We start from the raw sequence: 22,764 nt of genomic DNA, 5'->3' as shown, positions 1-22,764 counted from the left end.
CTTCCTCCTTATTTTTCACACAAATTCCTAGTGACCAGGGGTCTAAGCTTTCTCCTGCTTTGTCCCTTTATTCAATAAAAATGATGAAACTTGAAGGCTTGCCTGGATGAAGAACCTGCAATCTGGGTGAAACGGTGTGCTGCACTTCTGGAGAACAGGGGGGACTTCACTTTGTGTTTACTCTGGAAGAACTGTGCCTGAGGAGCAGTTCACCAGGAAATACTCTCATTTTTAAAAAGAACACAAGTTTAAACTGTGGAGGGAAGGCTTCCAGGGAAAAGAGAAGATAAATAAGAATGTCATCCAGGAGGCTGAGTGCCAACTAAGATTTGGCAAAAAGAAAACAAACAAACAAACCACAACATGGGCGGACGTTGGCATGTGGTCCTCACTGTCTGGAGAACGGCATTCCCTCTAAGGTCTTTACGTCAGGTGACGCTGTCTGTAAATGTTTCTCAATTTGGGATTTTGAAAAAGGAAACTGGAAAGTCCCTGGACCTCAGCATCCTCGCCGATGCGGGAGGAATTACCTATGGCCTGAATGTGAGATTAGGAGGCATGAGCGTAAACGGATGGGGGGTGGAAGGCAGCTGGCACGAGGGTCTGAACACGAGCTCTCACTTCTGCAGATGGTCAGAGTTGAGCACTTCGGGTTCTGGACCAGCTCTGCCAACAGGGGAGTCCCGAGACTAGTCAGGGGGTGGCCACCTGGAGTCTGCTGCAGCCCACAGGTTTGCGGCTGTCATGTTCCCGTTGTCATTTGTTTCCAGGAATTTTTTTATTTTCCCTTTTATTTCTTCAGTAACCTTTTCATTATTTAGAAATGTATTGTTTAATCTCCATGTGTTTGTGTTTTTTTACAGCTTTTTTCCCCCTATAATTGATATCTAGTCCCACAGTATTGTAGCCAGAAAAGATGCCTGTTATGATTTCAATGATGTGTGATAATGATTTCAATTTTCTTAAATTTACGGAAGGGGAGACGGCCAACCTGAGTCTGACTATGTAGAATCCAGCACCTGTGTTTGTCCTAACTCTGTCCCTGGCAAGTGCCTGGAAAATGCCCACCTGCTAGGAACTTGGCTGCAGGTAAGTAATGCTATATTCACTGGAAGGACGGATGCTGAAGCTGAAACTCCAATACTTTGGCCACCTGATGTGAAGAGCTGACTCATTGGAAAAGACCCTGATGCTGGGAAAGATTGAGGGTAGGAGGAAAAGGGGATGACAGAGGATGAGATGGTTGGATGGCATCACCGACTCAATGGACATGGGTTTGGGTGGACTCCGGGAGTTGGTGATGGACAGGGAGGCCTGGCGTGCTGCAGTTCACGGGGTCGCAAAGAGTCGGACACGACTGAGCAACTGAACTGAACTGAAATGAAGTAATGCTAAACTCCTCTTGGTCAGGTGGTTCGATACCGAGGAAAAACTGTGGCCTCAGGAGCCACAAAGACCCAGTTTACATCCCAGTGATGCCAGCTGAACTCGTACACACGCCCTGAGCTTCAGTCTCCTCACCCGTGAAATGAGACTCTGAGCCAACACTCACGAAGTTCCTGTGAAAATGTCCTTACCAAACACTCAATGAACATTCTCGCCCTTTCATGCCCACTGTTGATCAGAATGGCCTCGTCCGGTAACATCGCTGGTAAGTGTTCAGGAAAACATCTCTGCTTTTGGCAAGTGAAAATAGTCTAACTTTCTCAGCTGCAGCAGGGGGATATTTCTCCTGAACTCTAACACGGAAACCATGCCAGGGCAGATGAGCACCAAGAAAAAACACTAAAGACACAAACCCAGAGCAATTCTATGCCACCCACTAACTACAGGTGTGCCTTGGAGAGGTCAGAACAGCTTTTAAGGGAGAGTAGAAAGAATGCTAATTTGGGGGAGGAGTATGAAAGAGTCTGCCTTACCTTGGCCGTAAGGAAAACATTAAAGTGTTCATTGAAGGAGAGCACAGGGTGATCTGTAATTCTTTTCAGGAATTTATCCAAAGCTTTTCTTCTGGTCTCCACAAACTCTTCTGAAAATCGATCCACGACACCTTTCACCACAAACTTCTCAGGAAGTGGCTACAATGACATGAAGAAAAATATTCAGAATAATTGATTGGAAGGTGCAAAGAAAAACTAGGCTAGCAAATAAGTCCTGGGACCCATCCATCAAGAACGGTCTTTCTTAAATCAGTTAGATCTTTATGTAGTCATCAGTATAAACAAGCCTGAGAAAATGCCGGTGGAGTAAAATTACAACCACACTGTCAATTTCATAATAATAAAAAAAATGAAACAGCAGAGCACGGTCTCTGGAACACCAACAATAGTCGGGTAACATCTACCAGTAAATCCAGTTGTTATCTTTACACCGCTTGATGCACAGGTGACCTAGTGGGAAAGTTAGGGCAAGATAAGAAAGACAGGAAAGGAGCCAGACACAAATCATATTATTTAAATATCTCAAGATTCTATTTCCAGTTCAAGGAATAAAAGAATTTGGTAAATGAAAAAATAAGTGTATTAGGGAAACCCCTGTGTCTATAAAATACCCTCTTTTCCAGAGCCCCCCCCCTTTTTTTCATTTAGGTTTATGTTTAAAAGTTCTTAATGATAGAACTAACTTCCTTTACTCCTTACTTGAATTTATCCATTGTATTTACTTTGAGCCAACACTGTGGGCAATTTAATACTACCTGGCCGCCAAGGGATCTTTGAGCTTTAACCTATTTCCGTAGCGGCTTCATTAAAAGGCCTTCCTCATCACTGCCCCACAGGGAAAGGCAGTATCCACTAATGCACAATTTGGAAGTGTTTTGATTATGAAATATTAAAAGAACATTTACATTTTTAAAAGGTTAAGTGACCCAGTAGACATTTGTCCAAAGAAGACATACAAATGGCCAAAATGCACATGAAAAGATGCTTGACATTATTAGTCACTAGGGAAATACAAACCAAAATCACAGTGAGATGCCACTTCACTAGGATGATATCTCACTAGGATGACCAGAATGGAGATGGAGAACGACAGGAAAGGAAAAGAAACAACAAGTGCTGATGAGGAGACGGAAAACTGGAACAAGCATTTAAGTCTGCAACCTCCTAAAATTCTGTAATATGTCTAAAAAGAAAATTTTTTCTTTTAAGTTATAAACCCTTAAGTGCATGCGTGCACACACACACACATACACAAATGTTGAAATAAGATACATGAATAGGAACTTAGCCCCCCAAAGTAGAATCCTAAGCACTTAAGTGTGGGGAAAGCCAAGAAGCAACCCAGATTTTATAACACAAGACATTTGAAATATTTAGGAATTGGCAATACCAGCACCCCTGGAAAAGAAGCACTTGGCTACTGACCATGAAAAAAAAAAAAATCTATCTCTTAACCTTATATCTTCTCCACTCTCCTTCCCATCTCATTCAACCCTTTTGAAAAGAATCATTTACCTTTACTTTCACTCTTTCCCCTTGATTTCTCCACCCCTAACCTTTCTTCACTGCAAAACGAAGCCATCTGTGGTACTGCCTTCAAGGCTGCATTTCTCTGCCCCATCCCTGCCTAATGCAGAAACCACTCTTCTCAAATCAAAACTTTCTAATTACCAAATCCAGTGACATTTTTATCTCATGAGTCCTGCTGCGCATACTCCCATCTGCTTATGCTGAACAAGAATTAGGGAAAAGGCCTAATGAACAAATAAGCAGTTAGGTGTGCCTCGTTTCACATAACAGACAACCTTCTGAAAAGAGTTATCCATTCTTCAGATTTAGTACCTTGAACATGGTTTAATGAACCAAAGAAGCTTGCTAGTTAAAGGAACCTGGGAGTGAATCCTTCTGCGAACAGAATTTCCTTCTGTAATAAGCAATCTTATCGTCAGATGTCTGTGGCTTCATAAATTTGTTTCTTCCCATTTCAAGCTTCCTTAAAAGAATACACCTCTCTCTTCCTCACCCTTATAATTACCTACTGGGTTGCTTATGCATAGGAATCTGAAGTGAAAGTCACTCAGTTGTGTCCTACTCTTTGCGACCCCATGGACTATATAGGCCATGGAATTCTCTAGGCCAGAATGCTGGAATGGGTAGCCTTTCCCTTCTCCAGGGGATCTTCCCAACCCAGGGATCGAACCCAGGTCTCCCACATTGCAGGCGGATTCTTTACCAGCTGTGGCACAAGGGAAGTCCAAGAATACTGGAGTGGGTAGCCTATTCCTTCTCCAGAGGATCTTCTGGACCCAGGAATTGAACCCAGGTCTCCTGTACTGCAGGCGGCTTCTTTACCAACTGAGCTATCAGGGAAGCCCATATATGAATGTGGATTGCTGGCCAAGTCGAGGGTAACTACACCCCGTAAATGAAATAATACAAGTGAAGAGCTCAACACTGCTCCCAGCACATGGTAGATGTCAAATGAATGCCAACTATTTGTATTAACTTGTAAATTCTGAGGACAGAAAGCAAAAAAGGAAGTGGACTAAACAGCAGCACTTCCATATATGTTTTAAGCCAAAGTATTAAAAAAAAAATATCACCTGGGATAACATTTCAAATCCACTAGGATGGCCATAAAAGGCGGGAAAGAAAGGTAAATCACAAGTGTTGGCACACACATAGAGGAACGGGAATTCTCATACATTGCTGCAGGAATGTAAAATGGCACAGCCCCTGGCACAACAGTTTGGCAGTTTCCCAAAAACTTAAACTTAGAATTACCATAGGATCTAGCAATTCTATTCCTTGGTATATAGCCAAAATCACTGAAAGCAAGTTTTCACACAAAAGCTTATATAGTAAATGTTCAAACAGCATTATTCATAATATTGGGGCTGGAGAAAAAGAAGGGATTGGATGTGATTACTTAATGGGTATGGGACTTCTTTTTGGGATGATGAAAATACTCTGAAATTAGATAGTGATGGTGATTGCAAAACACTGTGAATATAATAAAAGCCACTGAATTATACACTTTGGTGAATTTTATGTTATGTAAATTTTATCTTAATTTAAAAAAAAATGGAAGGATGGAACCAGTTGTCAGAGAGGAGAGGAGATGCAATGCCACTGGCTTTGAAGATGGAGGAAGGGGCCTGAGCCAAGCAATGCAGGCAGCCTCCAGAAGATGGAAAACGGAAGAACAAGTTCCCCCTAGAAACTTGAGAAGGGATACAGCCCCGTGTACATTAATATACCAACTATTCTGCTAAGCCGCCTGCAGTGCAGGAGATCTGGGTTTAATTCCTGGGTCCAGAAGATCCGCTGGAGAAGGAACAGGCTATCCACTCCAGTATTCTTGATATTAATCCATGAAAACTGATTTTGCACTTTTGACTTCCAGAACTATTAGATTAAAAAATGTTGTTTAAGTCACTTTTTTGGGAAAAAAAAAAAAAAATCACCTGGTGTGAGGATGAGGGAGTGGGTAGGGACAGAGATGAAACAAGACTGGTCATGAGTTGATATGTGCTAAAACTAGGTGATGAGTACACTGAGGGGTCACTGCACTGAAGCGACTCTGACATTTTCCATAATGAAGTTTTAAAAAAACTATATATGCATATATATATGTTGGAACCTTCAAAAATCCTATTTCCAAAACGTTACAACAATCTATTAAATATATCAAGGTTTAATCTTAAAACATTTACATTTTAGAGCACTAAATACTCTGGAAAAGTACTTTCATATATACCATACTTTATGTTACTTTATAAGAAAGTATTTAATAATCTATGAAATAAAAGTATAGTAGATTGTCACAGAAAAGCTACTGTTTCTGGGTAGGAAATCTAAACGAAGATTTCAACTGCTCAGTCTTTATGTGTCCGATGTCCTCTTCTCATTTTTCTAATTGCTTCTTCTATACAATTTGACAGATATTTACTGCATAGCCACTACATGACAGAAAACTATTTTTCCTATTCATATCACACTAACAGAAAATATTGCTAACCAAAAATAAAACAAATAAAAGAGCATCAAGATTAAAAGGAAATCTTAACCATCTGAAACAACATAGATGGGCTTGGAGACTATTATACTAAGCGAAACAAGTCACACAGAGAAAGGAAAATACTTATGATGCCACTTATATCCCTGTGGTCACGGACATTGTGAGAGCTGGACCGTAAAGAAGGCTGAGTGCTGAAGAACTGGTGCCTTTGAACTGTGGCGCTGGAAAAGACTCCTGAGACTCCCCTGCACAGCAAGGAGATCAAACCAGTCAATCTTAAGGGAAATCAACCCTGAATACTCATTGGAAGGACTGATGCTGAAGCTGAAACTCCAGTATTTTGGTCATCTGATGCGAACAGCTGACTCACTGGAAAAGTCCCTGATGCTGGGAACGACTGAGGGCAGAAGGAGAAGACAGCATCAGAGGATGAGATGGCTGGATCACCGATGCAACGGACATGAACTTGGGCAAAAGTCAGGAGATGGTGAGGGACGGAGAGGCCTGGCATGCTGCGGTCCATGGGGTCGTAAGGAGTCAAGCGAGACTGGGAGACTGAACAACAACAACATCACTTATAGGTGGAATCTAAAGGATACAACCAGCTAGTGACTGTAACAAAAACGGAAACAGACTCACAGATACAGAGCGCGAACGAGCAGTTACAGCGGGGAGAGGCGGGGGCAGTCACAGAAGCAGGAGAGTAAGAGGTACAACTATCAGACTCACAGAGATAGAGCGAGAATGAGCAGTAACATCGGGGAGAGAGGAGGGCAGTCACAGAAGCAGGAGAGTAAGAGGTACAGCTATCAGACTCACAGAGATAGAGAGCGAACGAGCAGTTACAGCAGGGAGAGAGGAGGGGCAGTCACAGAAGCAGGAGAGTAAGAGGTACAACTATCAGACTCACAGAGATAGAGCGAGAATGAGCAGTAACATCGGGGAGAGAGGAGGGGCAGTCACAGAAGTAGGAGAGTAAGAGGTACAGCTATCAGACTCACAGAGATAGAGAGCGAACGAGCAGTTACAGCGGGGAGAGTGGGGGGCAGTCACAGAAGCAGGAGAGTAAGAGGTACAAACTATTCGGTGTAAAATAAGCTACAAGGAAATACTGTATGTACAACACTGGAGACACAGCCAGTATTCTATGGTAACTATAAGTGGAGCATAACCTTTAAAAACTGTGAGTCACTACACTGTATACCTGTCATTCATATAATATTGTACCTCAACTATACTTTAATAAAATTAAAAAAAATTTTGATCCTATGAAGAACAGTCACCAGGCCTGATTTAATTCGAGGTTCAACCAGTGAATTCACTGCTTATGAACTTACGTGCTTGATCAGCTAAAAGCACATATATTGAACAGTACAAAAAAAGGAGCCAACTAAAGAGTGAAGTGAGACATTTTACTGATTATTTCATATTAAGAAAAACAAACACTGCATTACAAATTTCTCCTTATTAATTCCTATGTGTTTACTGCTACCCAATACATAAATGGGTCCATAATACACATATGCAGCCTTCTAGAAGGCTCCCATCATAAAAATTGAAGCATTAAATTTCCAAGTGAAATTAAAAACTAAAGATTTTAATAAATGTATTTGCTTCATCTCCAAAATCTGTGCCCATCGAGTTATGAAATCTCTCTGCTGTGTAATGAGTTGTGCCCTAGTTAATGAAGCAGTGTTAAAGCCCACTTCTGAGACAAACTGTAAATTAAAAAGCAAAAACCATGTCACAGTGAAGACTCTGGTGGCTCCCACTGTCAGATTACAAAGAAAAACAAAGTGAACTGCCATTGCTGCTGCTGCTGCTGCTGCTGCTAAGTCGCTCAGTCATGTCCGACCCTCAGCGACCCCATGGACTGCAGCCTACCAGGCTTCTCCGTCCATGGGATTCTCCAGGCAAGAACACTGGAGTGGGGTGCCATTTCCTTCTCCAAGGCATGAAAGTGGAACTGCCATCACGAGATGACAAAATACACATCCAGCACAACTCTAGCTTTAGGGTGCTGCTTGAAAAACATCTGATTCTTTCTGCTTTTCAAATTCCAGAAAAGCAAAGCGATATAAAAAGAGAAAAATTTTTTGCAGCACTAGAGAACATAATGGTACTGTTAATAGGACAGAATTTGTTAAAGACACAAAGCAGAAAAGATTGGGTTGAGAGAAAAACCCATCACCATTAACCATCCTGTGATACTATTCAGGCAAAGCAACAGTCGACTTAGGAAGTAAGCGGTTGACTTTCCCTGGGAGAGCCCCAGAAGCTACCAAGTTCAGAGCCACTGGGGCTGAAAACAGCACAAGCCTCAGGGCAGCCAACGGGAAGAAGCAAACTTGGGGGCCCCCAAGAACCACAGTCTGGCTGGCTGTTTATCTACCATTTCACATGGCTCCAGCGAAGCCCTCCAAAAAGTGGGAACTTTATCTCCGTGCTCCTAACATAAGCAATAGGCTCTGAGAGCTCAGGAATTCTCACAAAGTTTTAACCATAGCCGACTAAAATTGTCAAAAAGAAAAAGCAAAAATTCCATTTCTCCACCATCATTCCCAGTTTTCCAGCTGATTCACTGAAGTTCTAAAGTTCACTTGAAAAATAAAGCATGTGCAAATAGCCATAAAAACTTGGAAAACAAAGAATACTGTGGGTAGAGATAGGGACGTATCCAACCAGATGCTGATACATTCTGTAAACTTATGTAATAAGTATATAAGTACATTCTGTTACACTATTACATTCAATAGTGTAGCAGGGATACCACACTAAAGAGATCGATGAACCAGAAGGTTCAGAAACAGCCCAAGACTATACAAATCTAAGGCATGACAGAGTCTAACACACGAGCTATGATATAGGTGACTGACTACTCCTAAGTGGCTGTGGGACAACTCACCATCTGAAAAAAATAAGATCTTCCCATCTCACACCAAAATACACTCTAGCTTTAAGCACTAAACATAAGGACATAAAAGTAATAGAAGAAAAGAGATAACTTTTTTTTTTAACATCCTAGGTTAGAAACAAGCTTCAAAGCCAGAAACTGTATGGGAAAAATTACCTTGGCTGGGAGGGAAGGGATATTATCTATTACAGAGTCAAGTTGAAGGAAAAAGGTAACTAAGAAAAAAATAGATATTCTCAACTGGGTTAATGTCCTTTGCAGATATACAGAGTATTCACAAAACAATGAGTAAAAATGTTTAAATGAAGAAGCAATTCATAAAAGAAATGCCAACCTCCAGTAAAGTCACAGGAAGATATCCAGCTTCACTAACTGGATAATGAAAACTAACCGTACAAAAACAAACTCAAAATAGGTTAAAGACCTAAATATAAGAGCTAAAATTATAGAAATTTCAGCGAGCAACATAGATGTGAATCTCTGTGATCTGGGATAAGGCAATGGTCTCTTAGCTAAAACACCAGAAGCACACACACAGTAAAATAGGCAAACTGGACTTCATTAAATCTAAACTCTGTGCTTCACAGGACACCGTCAAGAAAATAAAGAGACAAGTCATTAAATGAGAGAAAGTTTTTGCAAATCATATACCTGAGAAGGGACTAGTATCCAGATTATATAAAGAACCATTTAAATGCAGTAATAAAAGGACAACCTGGCGCTGGAGAAGATTCTTGGGAGTCGCTTGGACGGCAAGGAGCAAAGCAGCCAATCCTGAAGGAAATCAACCCTGACTATTCATTGGAAGGACTCATGCTGAAGCTCCAAAACTTTGGCCTCTTGATGCAAAGAGATGACTCACTGGGAAAAGACTGGGAAAATGCTGGAAACTGGGAAATGCTGGGAAAGACTGAGGTAGAAGAAGAAGGAAGCGAACAAGGATGAGATGGTTGCATGTTAGCTGTCAGGGAAATGCAAATCAAAACCACAAAGAGATACCAATCCATCCCCACTAGGGTGGCTGTTATCAAAAAGAAAGGTTATAACCAGGGTTGATGCAGATGTGGAGGAAACAGAACGCTCATACACTACTGGCATGAACATAAAATGAAGCAGCCACTTTGGAAAACAGCCTGGCAGTTCCTCAAAAGGTTAAATACACAGTTAAACGTGATTCAGCAATTATAGTCTTAGGTATACACCCAAGAAAAATGAAAACAGACCCACACAATGACTTACACATAAACGTTCACAGCAGCATCACTCACAGCAGCCAAAAAGTGGAAACAACCCAACTGTCCATCAAAGGCAGCGAACAGGGAAAACGTGATACATCCATAGAAGGGACGCTCATCTGACAACAAAAACAAAGCACTGACTGACGCGTGCCAGAACATGAATGAACACTGAAAACATTATGCTATGAAAAAAAAAAAAAAACCTCACAAAAGACCATTGTGTATGATTCTCCTTATATCAAATGTCCGGTAATAGGCACACCTATAGAGACAGAACATAAAGCAGTGGTCGCCAGGCAATGGGGAAGACAGGGTTTGGAATTAACAGGCAAGGATTAAGAGGTTTCCTTTAGGGATGATGAAAGGGTTCTAAAACTGATCTGCTGATGGCTCTATGAATACACTAAAAGCTCTTGACTTGTATTTTCAAATAGGTAAATTGTATGGTATATTAATCAGATCTCAATAAAGCTTTTCTTAAAAAAAAAAAGAAATGAAAATTTAAACAATAATTATGCTGTATGTTTACTGGGTCTCCCTCTGATAAGAAACTCTCCTGGATAGGAGTCTGTCTATGTCATAATCCCTCACCTTCCCAAGGGCGGTAAAAGGACCAACGCAAAGTCGATTATTAATAACAGACAATCACCTCCTAGAAAAGCTGCTGTAAAGTGAACTTCTGGGGGGAAAAATGGTTTGTTTCCAGTCTGACTTTTATGTTTAAGTCAGAGATGCTCACCTACATTGACTCTCTCTCCTCCCCAGATATGCACTAAGAATTTACGAAGAAATTTAAATCTCTACATGCTTCAAAAGTACCTTCTACTCGATGCTTCCACCCAGACCAAAGGAAACCAGACTTAAAGATACTGGTTAAAGATACAGACTTAAAAATTCACCTTGGGCATTCTGGAAGACTCCAGTCTCCTGATTCTGGCTTGTGTCTGCACAAGAGGCTCCTATGTTTTACCAGCAGGTGTCGCTGTCTAACTTTGGTCTTTAAGGGCGGAACTTCAAATTCGCCTAGTTGCCAGGAGGTGGCGCATTAATTCCCCTTATGCATAGTATGAACTACACATAAAGAGCAACTTTCTTCCAATACAGTACAGAGAAGGAGAGAAATAAAAGAGTAACTGCACAGTGGAAAAATCTGACAAGCAATACCTCAAATCAGGTGAATAAGATTAACATCCACAGTGATAAATACCGTTCATGATAGTATGTACCCTTGACATTATGTAATGGGGATTGTACTTAACCTCTGTGCTTTTCCTCCACAAAACACATCACGCCTGGCTAACTGCAAGCAAAACACCAGACAAATCTCAACGGAGGGACATTCCACAAAAAGCCTGACCAGTACTCAAAGCTATCCAGGTCATCCCAAACCAGGAAAGCCTGAGAACCGTCACAACCAAGAACAGCCCGGGACTAAGGAAACGACGACTAAACGTAAAGTGGTTCGTTATTTGTGGCAAACGCGCCGTGCTAGTAGAAAATGTTAATAGTAAGCCAGACTGGCTGTGAGGCCTATGAGAAGTCACTGTACTGTCTCCTCAATAATTCTGTAAGTCTAAAACTGTTCTAAAATAAAAGTCTATTTAAAAAAAAAAATTCACTAGCCGCCAATTTTGCCAAATTAATATTTTTAAGGGATAGTTTCAACTGCTTACAAACTATTGGCTTCTTTTTTTTTCTTTTGGCATGTCTTTAAGTGATCAGAAGAAGGAAAAGGAAAACTTTAGGCCTCGAGAGCAGAGGGAACGGGAGTAGGGAGTAGGGGGTGGGGGGTGGGGTTCATTCTCATCACAGCACTAGCAACATGGCCACTTGAAACAAGATGCCAGTCCAGGTTCAATGCACGATACTGGATGCTTGGGGCTAGTGCACTGGGACGACCCAGAGGGATGGTATGGGGAGGGAGGAGGGAGGAGGGTTCAGGATGGGGAGCACATGTATACCTGGGATGGATTCATTTTGATATTTGGCAAAACTAATACAATTATGTAAAGTTTAAAAATAAAATAAAATAAAAAGAATTTGATCTGGCCCAACAAAGAAAAAAAAAAGAAAATTAAGAAAACTGCTGTAGTGTTCCCAGCATAGTCAGCCTGTTCCAACCACGAGGGGATGACTGGAAGACGCAGTAGGCAGTGCTGGGCAGTTACCCAGCCGAGGTTTTTACTGAAAGATAAAGCCCTGCTAAAGTGTTTCATGACCCAAATTTCCCTAAAGCCCCAAAGCTCAAGAAACATCTAGGATCTAAATAGTCATTTATACTTCAAATAGAAAGTAATCAGAGAAGTACTCCACATGTATGCTGATTTTAAGTAGTCTTTTAAATTTTATTTGCTCTAGTTTTTTTTTTTTAATGTGCAACTAAAGTAACGGATGAGTAGTATGTTTCTTCAATAAATAGAGCTAGGTGGCTTTGGGTTTGTTCTTTGAAAGGAAAAGCTATGGTTGATGGATTGTGCGCTAGATCCCTGCTCCCTGAATTACCCATGTCTAAAGAAAACCCGGCCAGCTGTAATCTGAGGCATCTCTCTCCACCTGGTGGCAGCTCTCCAAACCTCAGAACTGTATCTAGGGAGGGTGTGACAGCCAGCCTTTGAGGAGGCAGCAAAGGAGAACTAGGACTCTCCATACCTGAAAAAAATCAATCTCCTTCTCACAAGGAATATGAAAATCTACCCCACCCCATCCAAGAAACCAGCATACTGTATAGCAGATCAGAAGTCAAAACCCAAAATATGAACTAATTATACAGCATCCACAAAATGAACAGTTGCTGGGTAGATCTGGTAGCAAACGTAAGGCAGTGATTGCCCATAATTTGAGGGGTGAGAGTGAACACTGTCAGGAAAGAGAAAGAAGGAAAAGTGAGTAACAAGCTGTACTGACTTAGTACCTACGGGAATGAGATGAGTGGGCTGGGATTCTTCCAGTTTGTTCCTCAACCAGTCAAAATCCTGGTATCTTCGACGGACAGAATATTCTGGCAGGTCAAACTCCACCCGAGTACTCTGCAAATGAGAAGAGCAGAACAAAATCAGGGTAAGGAAAGAGCAGCTGTCTTGGCAGAAGGGAAGGAAAAAAGCTCTTTCTGGATAACCTAACTGGGCAAGAACACACTTTCCTTCCACCAAACACGCCAGCCACATGGCAGGGTTTACCAGGATGGAATGACGAGTCTAGGCGTGGGGTCCAGTTAAACATTTCAAGGATCTATAAGGAAAATGTTGAGATTTCATTCCCCTCCTTCAGGAATTGGAACTATCCCCCAGAACTGTGTTCAGAAAACATTTGATTCATCTTCTCCAAGCTTAACTTTGAAATTTTCTTTTAGTAGATCCCTGGAGAAGAAAATGGCAACTCACTCCAGTATTCTTGCCTGGAGAATTCCATGGACAGAGGAGCCTGGAGGGCTACAGTCCACGGGGTCGCAAAGAGTCGGACACAACTGAAGCGAATAACACACACACAGAGTAATTCCGCTGAGAATCCAAATCTGTGACTCTGTTTTTAAAAAAAAATGTTTCCACCTTCTGCTAAATATGCTGACAGGTTTTGTCAAAGGCAGAGGAAAAACAAAAAGTAGAGATAACAGATTACCTGCTCATTTAGGAACCAGATTAGATGAAAATAGAAAAGGTTTCGCCTACTCTGCCATATCCTGCCAGGACCATAAGCCTGAAACTATACTGCATTTTAGATGATTTTTTTTTACTCTAGAAGGAAATAATACTAAAATATCATTTTTTGGCAGAAAAAATATTAATCACATCCCCTTCCCTGAATATAAGTTTTCTGAAATGTGATTTCAACACTTAACAATAAAAACCAATACTAAATATAATAAATTTATACCAAAGCAAGATTTTCGTTCATTAATTAGTCCAAACCAAAATTATGTCTCAGATACACCACTTTTCCCTGTGAGGGTACCGACTATATGACAGTCATAGTTCTCAGAATTTAAAGCACAAAATAAAAATGGCTCAAGCTATCTTTTATAAACTTATTGAACTCTTTCACATCAAAAGTCTGTTTTAATCCATGGAACCAAGAAAACCTTAAAAACACATAAACAAGAGTCATCCATCACAGAAGCAGCCACTGAACAGCTCTGGCATCAAAAATTATGATTTCATCCTCCCCAGAAGCCAGGCTCACAGACTGAGCAAAACTGTGAAGTCAAAGGACTCGATCTTGGACAAAACCCCAACTCTTTCTGCCTCTTTTCCCCTTGTCAAAGTTCTGCACACCAGCATATGCCCGTGAAACACAACCTTCCCCTGTGAAGCAGAGGCAGGAGCGGGAGACATGGGCACGTTTGTTTAATTAGGCATTTATGATTTATTAGAAGACTCCCCAGAGGAATCAGTGTTGTAGAACTAGAGAGAGAGAGAGAGGGGAGAAGGAAAAAACTTAAATCGAAATCACTATTTATGAATCTTTAGGCACAAGGCTGACAGAAACATGGGCAGTAGCCTGGCACTTTGGCTACTTGATGCAAAGAGCCAACTCACTGGGAAAAAACCCTGATGCTACAAAAGTGAAGTGACGTGAAGTTGCTCAGTCGTGTCCGACTCTTTGCGACCCCGTGGACTGTAGCCCGCCAGGCTCCTCTGTCCATGGAATTTTCCAGGCAAGAATACTGGAGTGGGTTACCATTTCCTTCTCCAGGGGATCTTCCCGACCCAGGGATTGAACCTGGGTCTCCCAGGTTGGAGGCAGATGCTTTAAACTCTGAGCCACCAGGGAAGTCCCCTAGAGGCTGGGAAAAATTGAAGGCAACAGGAGAAGGGAGCAGCAGAGGACAAGACGATTGGATAGCACCACCGACTCAAAGGAGGTGAGTTTGAACAAACTTGAGGAGACAGTGGAGGATAGAGGAGCCTGGTGTGCTTCAGTCCACGGGGTCACAGAGTCGGACACAACTGAGCAACTGAACAACAAGAATGATAACAGCAAAGCCCGGCACTGCACCAGAAGCAGGGCATGAGCAGTCCCAGCATCTCAGGACGCCACCAAGACTCCCAGAGGCGCGGTTCCCTCAATGGTAGGAAGGCACTGCACCAGAAGCAGGGCATGAGCAGTCCCAGCATCTCAGGATGCCACCAAGACTCCCAGAGGCGCAGTTCCCTCAACGATAGGAAGGCAGTTGGAATGGAAGATCTTCAAGCCCCTGCAGAGTGCCCCCAACAGACTCTGTCTGGGGACTTGCCAATGATTATGGGCTCATGAGAAGTAGATTTTTAAAGATGACAAATTAATGCCACTCCTTTTCATTGTAAACAGAACTGGTAAAAGGGCTCTGCTTTCTGCCCTCCTAAATGTTAAATGATATCAACTGGTTGCTCCTCTTTATTATAGTTTGCAAAACCATTTCATTGAATTATAGTCTATGCAACATTTCTACTCTTTGAAATCAATCTTTGATAACCACAAAAAGTAGTATGTATGATGAAACACAAGTTTTATTTCTGCTGTAACCAATTTTACTTTCAGGCAATTGCTTTTGTTTTTTTTGTTTGTTTTTCCTTCTTATTTAGACTAGACACATTTATTTTTAAACTTCAGGAAAATTAAAGTAATATAAAATAAAAACCATAATCCCTCTAAACAGAGAAAAAATGCAATTATATTATGGTTTCCATGTTTTTTTCTATGCATAGTCACTCATATTTTCTCTCTCTTTAATACATCAGATATCTTTCTATATCAACAAGTTCAGATCTATATAATCATCTTTAATCCACATGGATATACCATAATTAAACCAAATACCTATCATGATTGCAGCAACCTATCATGATTGCCAAATAGCTTTTATTACACAGAATTTTTAAAATCATTAAACAGTCAAATTTATCCATTTTTCCCCTGTAGGGTTACTACTTTTAGTGTCACTGGTAAGAAGGCTGCCCTCATTGTAAGCTTTTCAAAATTATCTTAATTATCTCCTTTATTTGTGGCTTATGTGTGTGTGCGTGTGTGTGCGTTCAGTCACTCAGTCATGTCGGACCCTTTGCAAACCCATGGACTGTATAGCCCATCAGGCTCCTCTGTCCATGGAATTTTCCAGGCAAGAATACTGGAGCAGGTTGCCATTCCTTCTCCAGGGGATCTTCCTCACCCAGGAACTGAACCCGCATCCCCTGAGTCTCCCGTATTGGCAGACAAATTCTTCACCACGTGCCACCTGGGAAGCCCTTTATATATTTGTCTTTAACTGCTACTATTCTATGTCTAGGGCTCTATCATTAGAAAATACTTTTTAAAATTGTGGCAAAGATATTTGTATAATGATGTTCACTGCAATATCATTTAAAATAAATTCAAAGAAACTAAACATCCAACAATAAAAAAAATGGTCAAGGAAATTATGGTATAATTATTCTACGGTTATCAGTAATCATGCCTACAAGACGTTTTTAACAACAAAAATGTTTCAATATAGTTTTAAGGAAAAAAGCAGGATGCTAAGTCATTTCAGTCGTGTCCGACTCTATGCAACCCCATAGACGGCAGCCCACCAGCCTCCCCGTCCCTGGGGTTCTCCAGGCAAGAACACTGGAGTGGGTTTCCATTTCCTTCTCCAATGCTGCTGCTGCTGCTGCTAAGTCGCTTCAGTCGTGTCGGACTCTGTGCGACCCCACAGACAGCAGCCCACTAGGCTCCCCCATCCCTGGGATTCTCCAGGCAAGAACACTGGAGTGGGTTGCCATTTCCTTCTCCAATGCATGAAAGTGAAAAGTGAAAGTGAAGTCTCTCAGTCGTGTCCGACTCTTAGTGACCCCATGGACCGCAGCCTACCAGGCTCCTCCGTCCATGGGATTTTCCAGGCAAGAGTACTGGAGTGGGGTGCCATTGCCTTCTCCGAAAAAGCAGGATACAAAATTGTGTATGATTTCATTGGTATTAAAATTTTGGACATAAAAAGTTAGAAGAAAAATCTAGAACTGATAATGACAACTATCTACTTTACATTCAACTTTACTTCCAAACTTTCTAATATTCTCCTATAATACTTTTAATAGTTACAAAAAACCTGCTCATTTAAAAAAATAACTCATTTAAGGACAGAGGACTTAAGAAATCAGTGAAACTTGTTTGATGCTTTGGAAAGCAGTAACATTAAAAAAAAAAATCATCATAAAACAGAAAGGATGCTCACAATTGCTGACCCAAAATTTATTTTACTTTTTACCACTTGTTCTAGAAAAGATATAGTGATACTTGGAATATGATCAAGTGACATAAATTAGAAGTAGGTGAGCAAGATAGAGGAAAAATAAGGACAGAAATAAAAAGTAGAGCTGAGAACGAGGCTAGCAACACGCACTCACCTTGGAATTCTGCATGCTTGTTAAAACTGGGCCACAGACATTACTGTGAATTTCTGGAGGGAAATCTAGTCTGTTGTAAGACACGTAGTGCTCGTAAAAGATGCAGGTCAATAAAACCCCAACTCTGAGTCTGTAATAAAATTTTCCTCTCTGAAATTCAGGGTCTAACTCAGAAATAAAAATAAAGTACTAACAAGTGTTTATGTCTATTTTCTAGTATCTGTAGTCAACAAAACAATAAAAAAGGAAGTGTACACCCACAATCCCATGATGAGAGGCAACCACTTCACACCTTACTGTGTTCCACAGTCTAGAATGTTCCACAAAGACCACCAGATCATGTGTACACACCTAAAGTCAGATCTACAAATAGGCAACTGAGCACAGGAGTGGTAACGAAGAATATCCACTTTCACCGTTGCACCCTACGAGTATCTCCTTGGTCATTCTTAAGCATCTCCACCCCGTTTTGTTAACACTCTGGAAGACTACAGCACAGAGCCACAGTAAAATCAACCACCCAGGAGCTCACCCAGTCCCCCGGGCCTCACCTTCCCACAGAAGAACGCCTCTTTATTCCCTAGGGGCTGATGGGCCCAGTGACTGTGGACTGAAGCTTCTCCCAAGACTTTTCATTAAATTCAAAATTTACAGTCCTTTCACTCTAGAGAGATTCAGTCTTTTGTAATAAATGCCATCTATCTAGGCCACAGCTGAATCCTAAGAAGCCTAAGCAACTCCCTCCCTGTAGAAAGGACCTCTTCCCTTATCAAATGGTAGCCAGCTCCTCTCATTCTCAGAGAAGGCAATGGCACCCCACTCCAGTACTCTTGCCTGGAAAATCCTATGGACGGAGGGGCCTGGTGGGCTGCAGTCCATGGGGTCGCTGGGAGTCGGACACGACTGAGAGACTTCATTTTCACTTTTCACTTTCATGCACTGGAGAAGGAAATGGCAACCCACTCCAGTGTTCTTGCCTGGAGAATCCCAGGGATGGCAAAGCCTGGTGGGCTGCCATCTATGGGGTCACACAGAGTCGGACATGACTGAAGTGTCTTAGCAGCAGCAGCAGCATCTCATTCTGCTTCAAAGCCCCGAGGCGCTCAGCACACCTGAAACGATACCTGAAGAGGCTTCTGGCTGACTCCCTCTGAGCTTCCATCTACCTCCTCCTTAGATCTTCCCACCTGGTTCCCTGGGACTCCTGTTCCTTAAGTAACAACGTCCTGCAGTTCCCCGACCTGCTCGAATCCTGAAAGCTGGCTCTCCCCTGAGAATATACCCCGCCCTCCACATTGCTGTGCCGTCAGGTGGAAAGCTGCAGGCGTTCTCACATCTCACAAACCTCTGTGAGCAAGACCGAGAGCCACTGGTGACAGCCAGCTCACTCCTCCCACTCTGCCACGGCCCCCGAAAGTCCTAGCGAGGCCCCTGCCATCAGGACACAGACCTCTCTGCCTCTCCTCACACTGTCACCCGCTGACACACCGGCCCTTCTGCTGACTCCCTGACAGCACCAGGCTCTCAGGCTTCGTAACCGGGCTGCCCTCAAGACCCAGGTGTTCCCACACACAACACTCACCTCCAAGCCAACAGCGCCTTACCCCATGCCCACGGCCGCTCCACAGATGTTGCCATCATGCTGAAATTCAGGTATCTCCCATACTAACTGGCACCTCCTACAGTACAGACTCTTCCATTTCCCAGGACCCTTGTTTATTCAGCCTCGGGATCTACAGTTCCTGACAATCCATCCACTCCTGTCTTCACTTTCTTCCTTATTCAGCCATTAGTTCCACGATGAATCACTTCAACCTCTGACCTGCTGATATCCTAAACCCCTTCCAAGCTGTCATTCACGAGTGCGTGCGTGCTAAGTCGCTTCAGTCCTGTCTGACTCTTTGGGACCCTGTGGACTGTGCCCTCCAGGCTCCTCCATCCACGGGATTCTCCAGGCAAGAATACTGGAGTGGGTTGCCATACCCTCCTCCAGGGGACCTTCCCAACCAAGGGATAGAGCACGCGTCTCTCATGTCTCCTGCACTGGCAGGCAGGTTCTTTGCCACTAGCGCCATCTGGGAAGCCCATCATTTAAGCAGCTCTGGCAAAAATGCAACCACCTACTGCCTGCTTTTCCAGACTTAGGCACTGTCTGAAGGAAAAACAAAATCAGGGAAACACACGGAAACCATGAATTCTACAACTGGACCCGCAACACTGCCAAGCAATCTCTGGATACTTCCTTAGTCAAGTCTCTTCCCCATTTTTCCTGAGTTAATGCAGTTTTGAAAGCTTCTAAGCCCCACTTCAAAACCTCCCCCTTCACTCTTTGTAAAGACTTGGTTATCTCTTCATGGGAAAACTGCGGATATAAGCAAAAAATCCCTCAACTTCCTGCCACAAAAAACTCCTACTTTCCGTTTTCCTCCAGAAACAATGGGAAAAGTAGGCTCCCTCAATGGAGGCTGTTCCTTCCCCCAGTTCTGCTCAGGACTCTCTCCCCTCCTCAGTGGCTTCCATCCTTACCTCCAACCTCTGACCCAGTTCTTCTCTACCAACATTGGCCACGTGGCACTTATACAAGTCTCTTCCATCCTAACAAAATGCCTCTCCCATCAAAGCCACAACCCCACTACAGCCGTTGTTCTTTCTCTCGTTGACTTTCATTGCCAAACGGGGTGCTGTACCACCACTGCAGTGAAACTGCTCTCACCTTAGTCATCAACAGCCTTCTTGTCGTTAAATCTAACATTCACTTTGTAATACTTATATATAACTTGACCTCAGCAGCATTTAGCCTCTTTTGACCACTGAGGCATTTGAAGAGAGGAATTAATTGGGGCATAAGCCTTGGGCTCCAAAATCACTGCATATTGTGACTGTAGCCATGAAATTAAAAGACGCTTGCTCTTTGAAAGGAAAGTTATAACAAACCTAGACAGCGTATTAAAAAGCAGAGACAACACTTTGCTGACAAAGGTCCGTATAATCAAAGTTACGGTTTTTCCAATAGTCATGTGCAGATGTGAGAGCTGGACCATAAAGAAAGTTGAGTGCCAAAGAACTGAAGCTTCTGAATTGTGGTGCTGGAGAAGACTCTTGAGAGTCCCTTGGACTGCAAAGAGATCAAACTAGTCAATCCTAAAGGAAATCAGTCCTGAATATTCATTGAAAGGACTGATGCTGAAGCTCCAATACTTTGGCCCACCTGATGGGAAGAGCCAGTTCATTGGAAAAGACCCTGATGCTGGGAAAGATTGAAGGCAAAAGGAAAAGGGGGTGAGAGAGGATAAGATGGTTGGATAGCATCACCAACTCCATGGACATGAATTTGAGCAAACTCTGGGAGATCGTGAAGGACAAGGAGCTTGGCCTGCTGCAGTCTATGGAGTCGCAAAGAGTAGGCCACGACTTAGCAACTGAACAACAAAAAAGCTTTAGTGATGACTATCTGGTGATGGGATAAAAGTCAAGAAGAGGATGGCTTCTAAAGGGAGCAGAAGGCGCCTCTCTACTTCTAACACCCAGTCTACTTTCAATTTATCATCAGTTTCAACAGTCAGACCATGGTAGTAGACACCACAGTGTTGGGGGAGTGGGGGTGGGACTTTCTGGAAAATCATGCTTTTTGAAAGCACAGCACAAGACAGATCTGGGTTTAAGTTTCAACACATGTTAGCTGCATGTCTTTGAGCAATTTTCTCAATTATTGCTGTGTCTTAGGTTCCTCATTTGCAAAAGTAAGAATACTATCAGTACCTACTTTGTAAGGATTAATGGGTGATATATTTAAAGCACTTCGCACAAAATAAATGACAGCTCATCCACAGAATGGGATACTGCTGCACTCTTAGAAATGATAGCATAAAAGTGTGCTCACTGGCATTTACTAGCAGAGAAAGACATTTGCAACATATTAAGTGAATTGGCCACTAGCAAAATACTCATTTTTGTGAATGGATAGAGACAAATAGTTCAGAGAATTCTAAATCATTATTTCTTGCTGGTGAGCTTGTGTTTTTTTATTTTATTGTTTTAACTTACTTGAGTTTTTTAATTTCTCTGTAATGGGTACATATTAGTTATATAAAATTTGAAGGGTTCTGACTGCAAAAAAAAAAAGTACAGCATGTGGGAAATGCTCAGTAATTCTCTATATTATGATGTTATCTTCTAGAAGTTGTAGAGAAAACTGCTAGGATCTGCCAGCCCTGAGAAGGCTGCTCTCCACAAATGGAGAGATAAGATACCCATGACTTAGACCTGGGTGGGGAACACTTTGCCTGCATTGTCTCCCAGCCATAGGTTCATCTGAGCTCAGGAAAAGCAACTCTGTACTTTGGCCAGTTTTTGTCATCAGAAATCTGAAGTAGGCCTGGGAGTCAAAGCAATAAAGTATTTGTACAACCTCATCCTCGGACCATTAACTCTGCTTGATAATCTCACCAGGAGTGGGGGTCCTGGACAAGAGCAGGTGTTTGGGAACCCGTGTTCCCATCTGTCCTCTCTCATCCACAAATATCCCTCAGTTCATTCAGTTCAGTCACTCAATCATGTCTGACTCTTTGCAACCCCATGGACTGTAGCACGCCAGGCCTCCCTGTCTATCACCAACTCCGGAGCTTTCGAAAACTCACGTCCATCGAGTTGATGATGCCATCCAACTATCTTATCCTCTGTTGTCCACTTCTCCTCCTGCCCTCAATATTTCCCAGCATCAGGGTCTTTTCCAATGAGTCAGTTGTTCACATCAGGTGGCCAAAGTACTAAAGCTTCAGCATCAGTCCTTGCAATGAATATTCAGGACTGATTTCCTTAACGATTGACTGGTTGGATCTCCTTGCAGCCCAAGGGACTCTCAAGAGTCTTTTCCAGCACCACAGTTCAAAAGCATCAATTCTTCAGCACTCAGCCTTCTTTATGGTCCAACTCTCACATCCATACACGACTACTGGAAAAACCATAGCTTTGACTAGATGGACCTTTGTCGGCAAAGTAATCCCTGCTTTTTAAAATGCTGTCTAGGTTGGTCATAGCCTTTCTTCAGAGGAGCAAGCATCTTTTAATTTCACGGTTGCAGTCACCATCTGCAGTAATTTTGGAGCCCAAGAAAATAAAGTCTGTTACTGTCATTGTTTCCCCATCTATTTGCCATAAAGTGATGGGACCAGATGCCATGATCTTAGCATAATCTTTCTAAATGTTGAGTTTTAAGCCAGCTTTTTTATTCTCTTCTTTCACTTTCATCAAGAGGCTCTTTAGTTCCTCTTCGTTTTCTGCCATAAGGGTGGTGTCA

General features: G+C 42.3%; 1 protein-coding gene across 2 annotated transcripts in view; it reads right to left on the bottom strand.

Moving 5' to 3' along the window:
• SNX30 (sorting nexin family member 30) overlaps nucleotides 1-22,764 on the bottom strand; it is a 109,889-nt gene that overhangs the window by 34,800 nt on the left and 52,325 nt on the right. For both annotated transcript variants that reach the window (XM_027550522.1, XM_027550523.1), the window contains 2 exons: nucleotides 13,029-13,139; nucleotides 1,920-2,078 (listed from right to left, as the gene is read on the bottom strand). In XM_027550522.1, the coding sequence (XP_027406323.1) occupies nucleotides 1,920-2,078; nucleotides 13,029-13,139 (270 nt within the window). The remainder of the gene's footprint in view (nucleotides 1-1,919; nucleotides 2,079-13,028; nucleotides 13,140-22,764) is intronic.

Source organism: Bos indicus x Bos taurus, chromosome 8 (genome assembly GCF_003369695.1).
Source record: "Bos indicus x Bos taurus breed Angus x Brahman F1 hybrid chromosome 8, Bos_hybrid_MaternalHap_v2.0, whole genome shotgun sequence".
In the NCBI taxonomy this organism is placed as follows: domain Eukaryota; kingdom Metazoa; phylum Chordata; class Mammalia; order Artiodactyla; family Bovidae; genus Bos; species Bos indicus x Bos taurus.
Note: the sequence above shows the minus strand (reverse complement) of the source record. Positions and strands in the feature narration are given on the sequence as shown.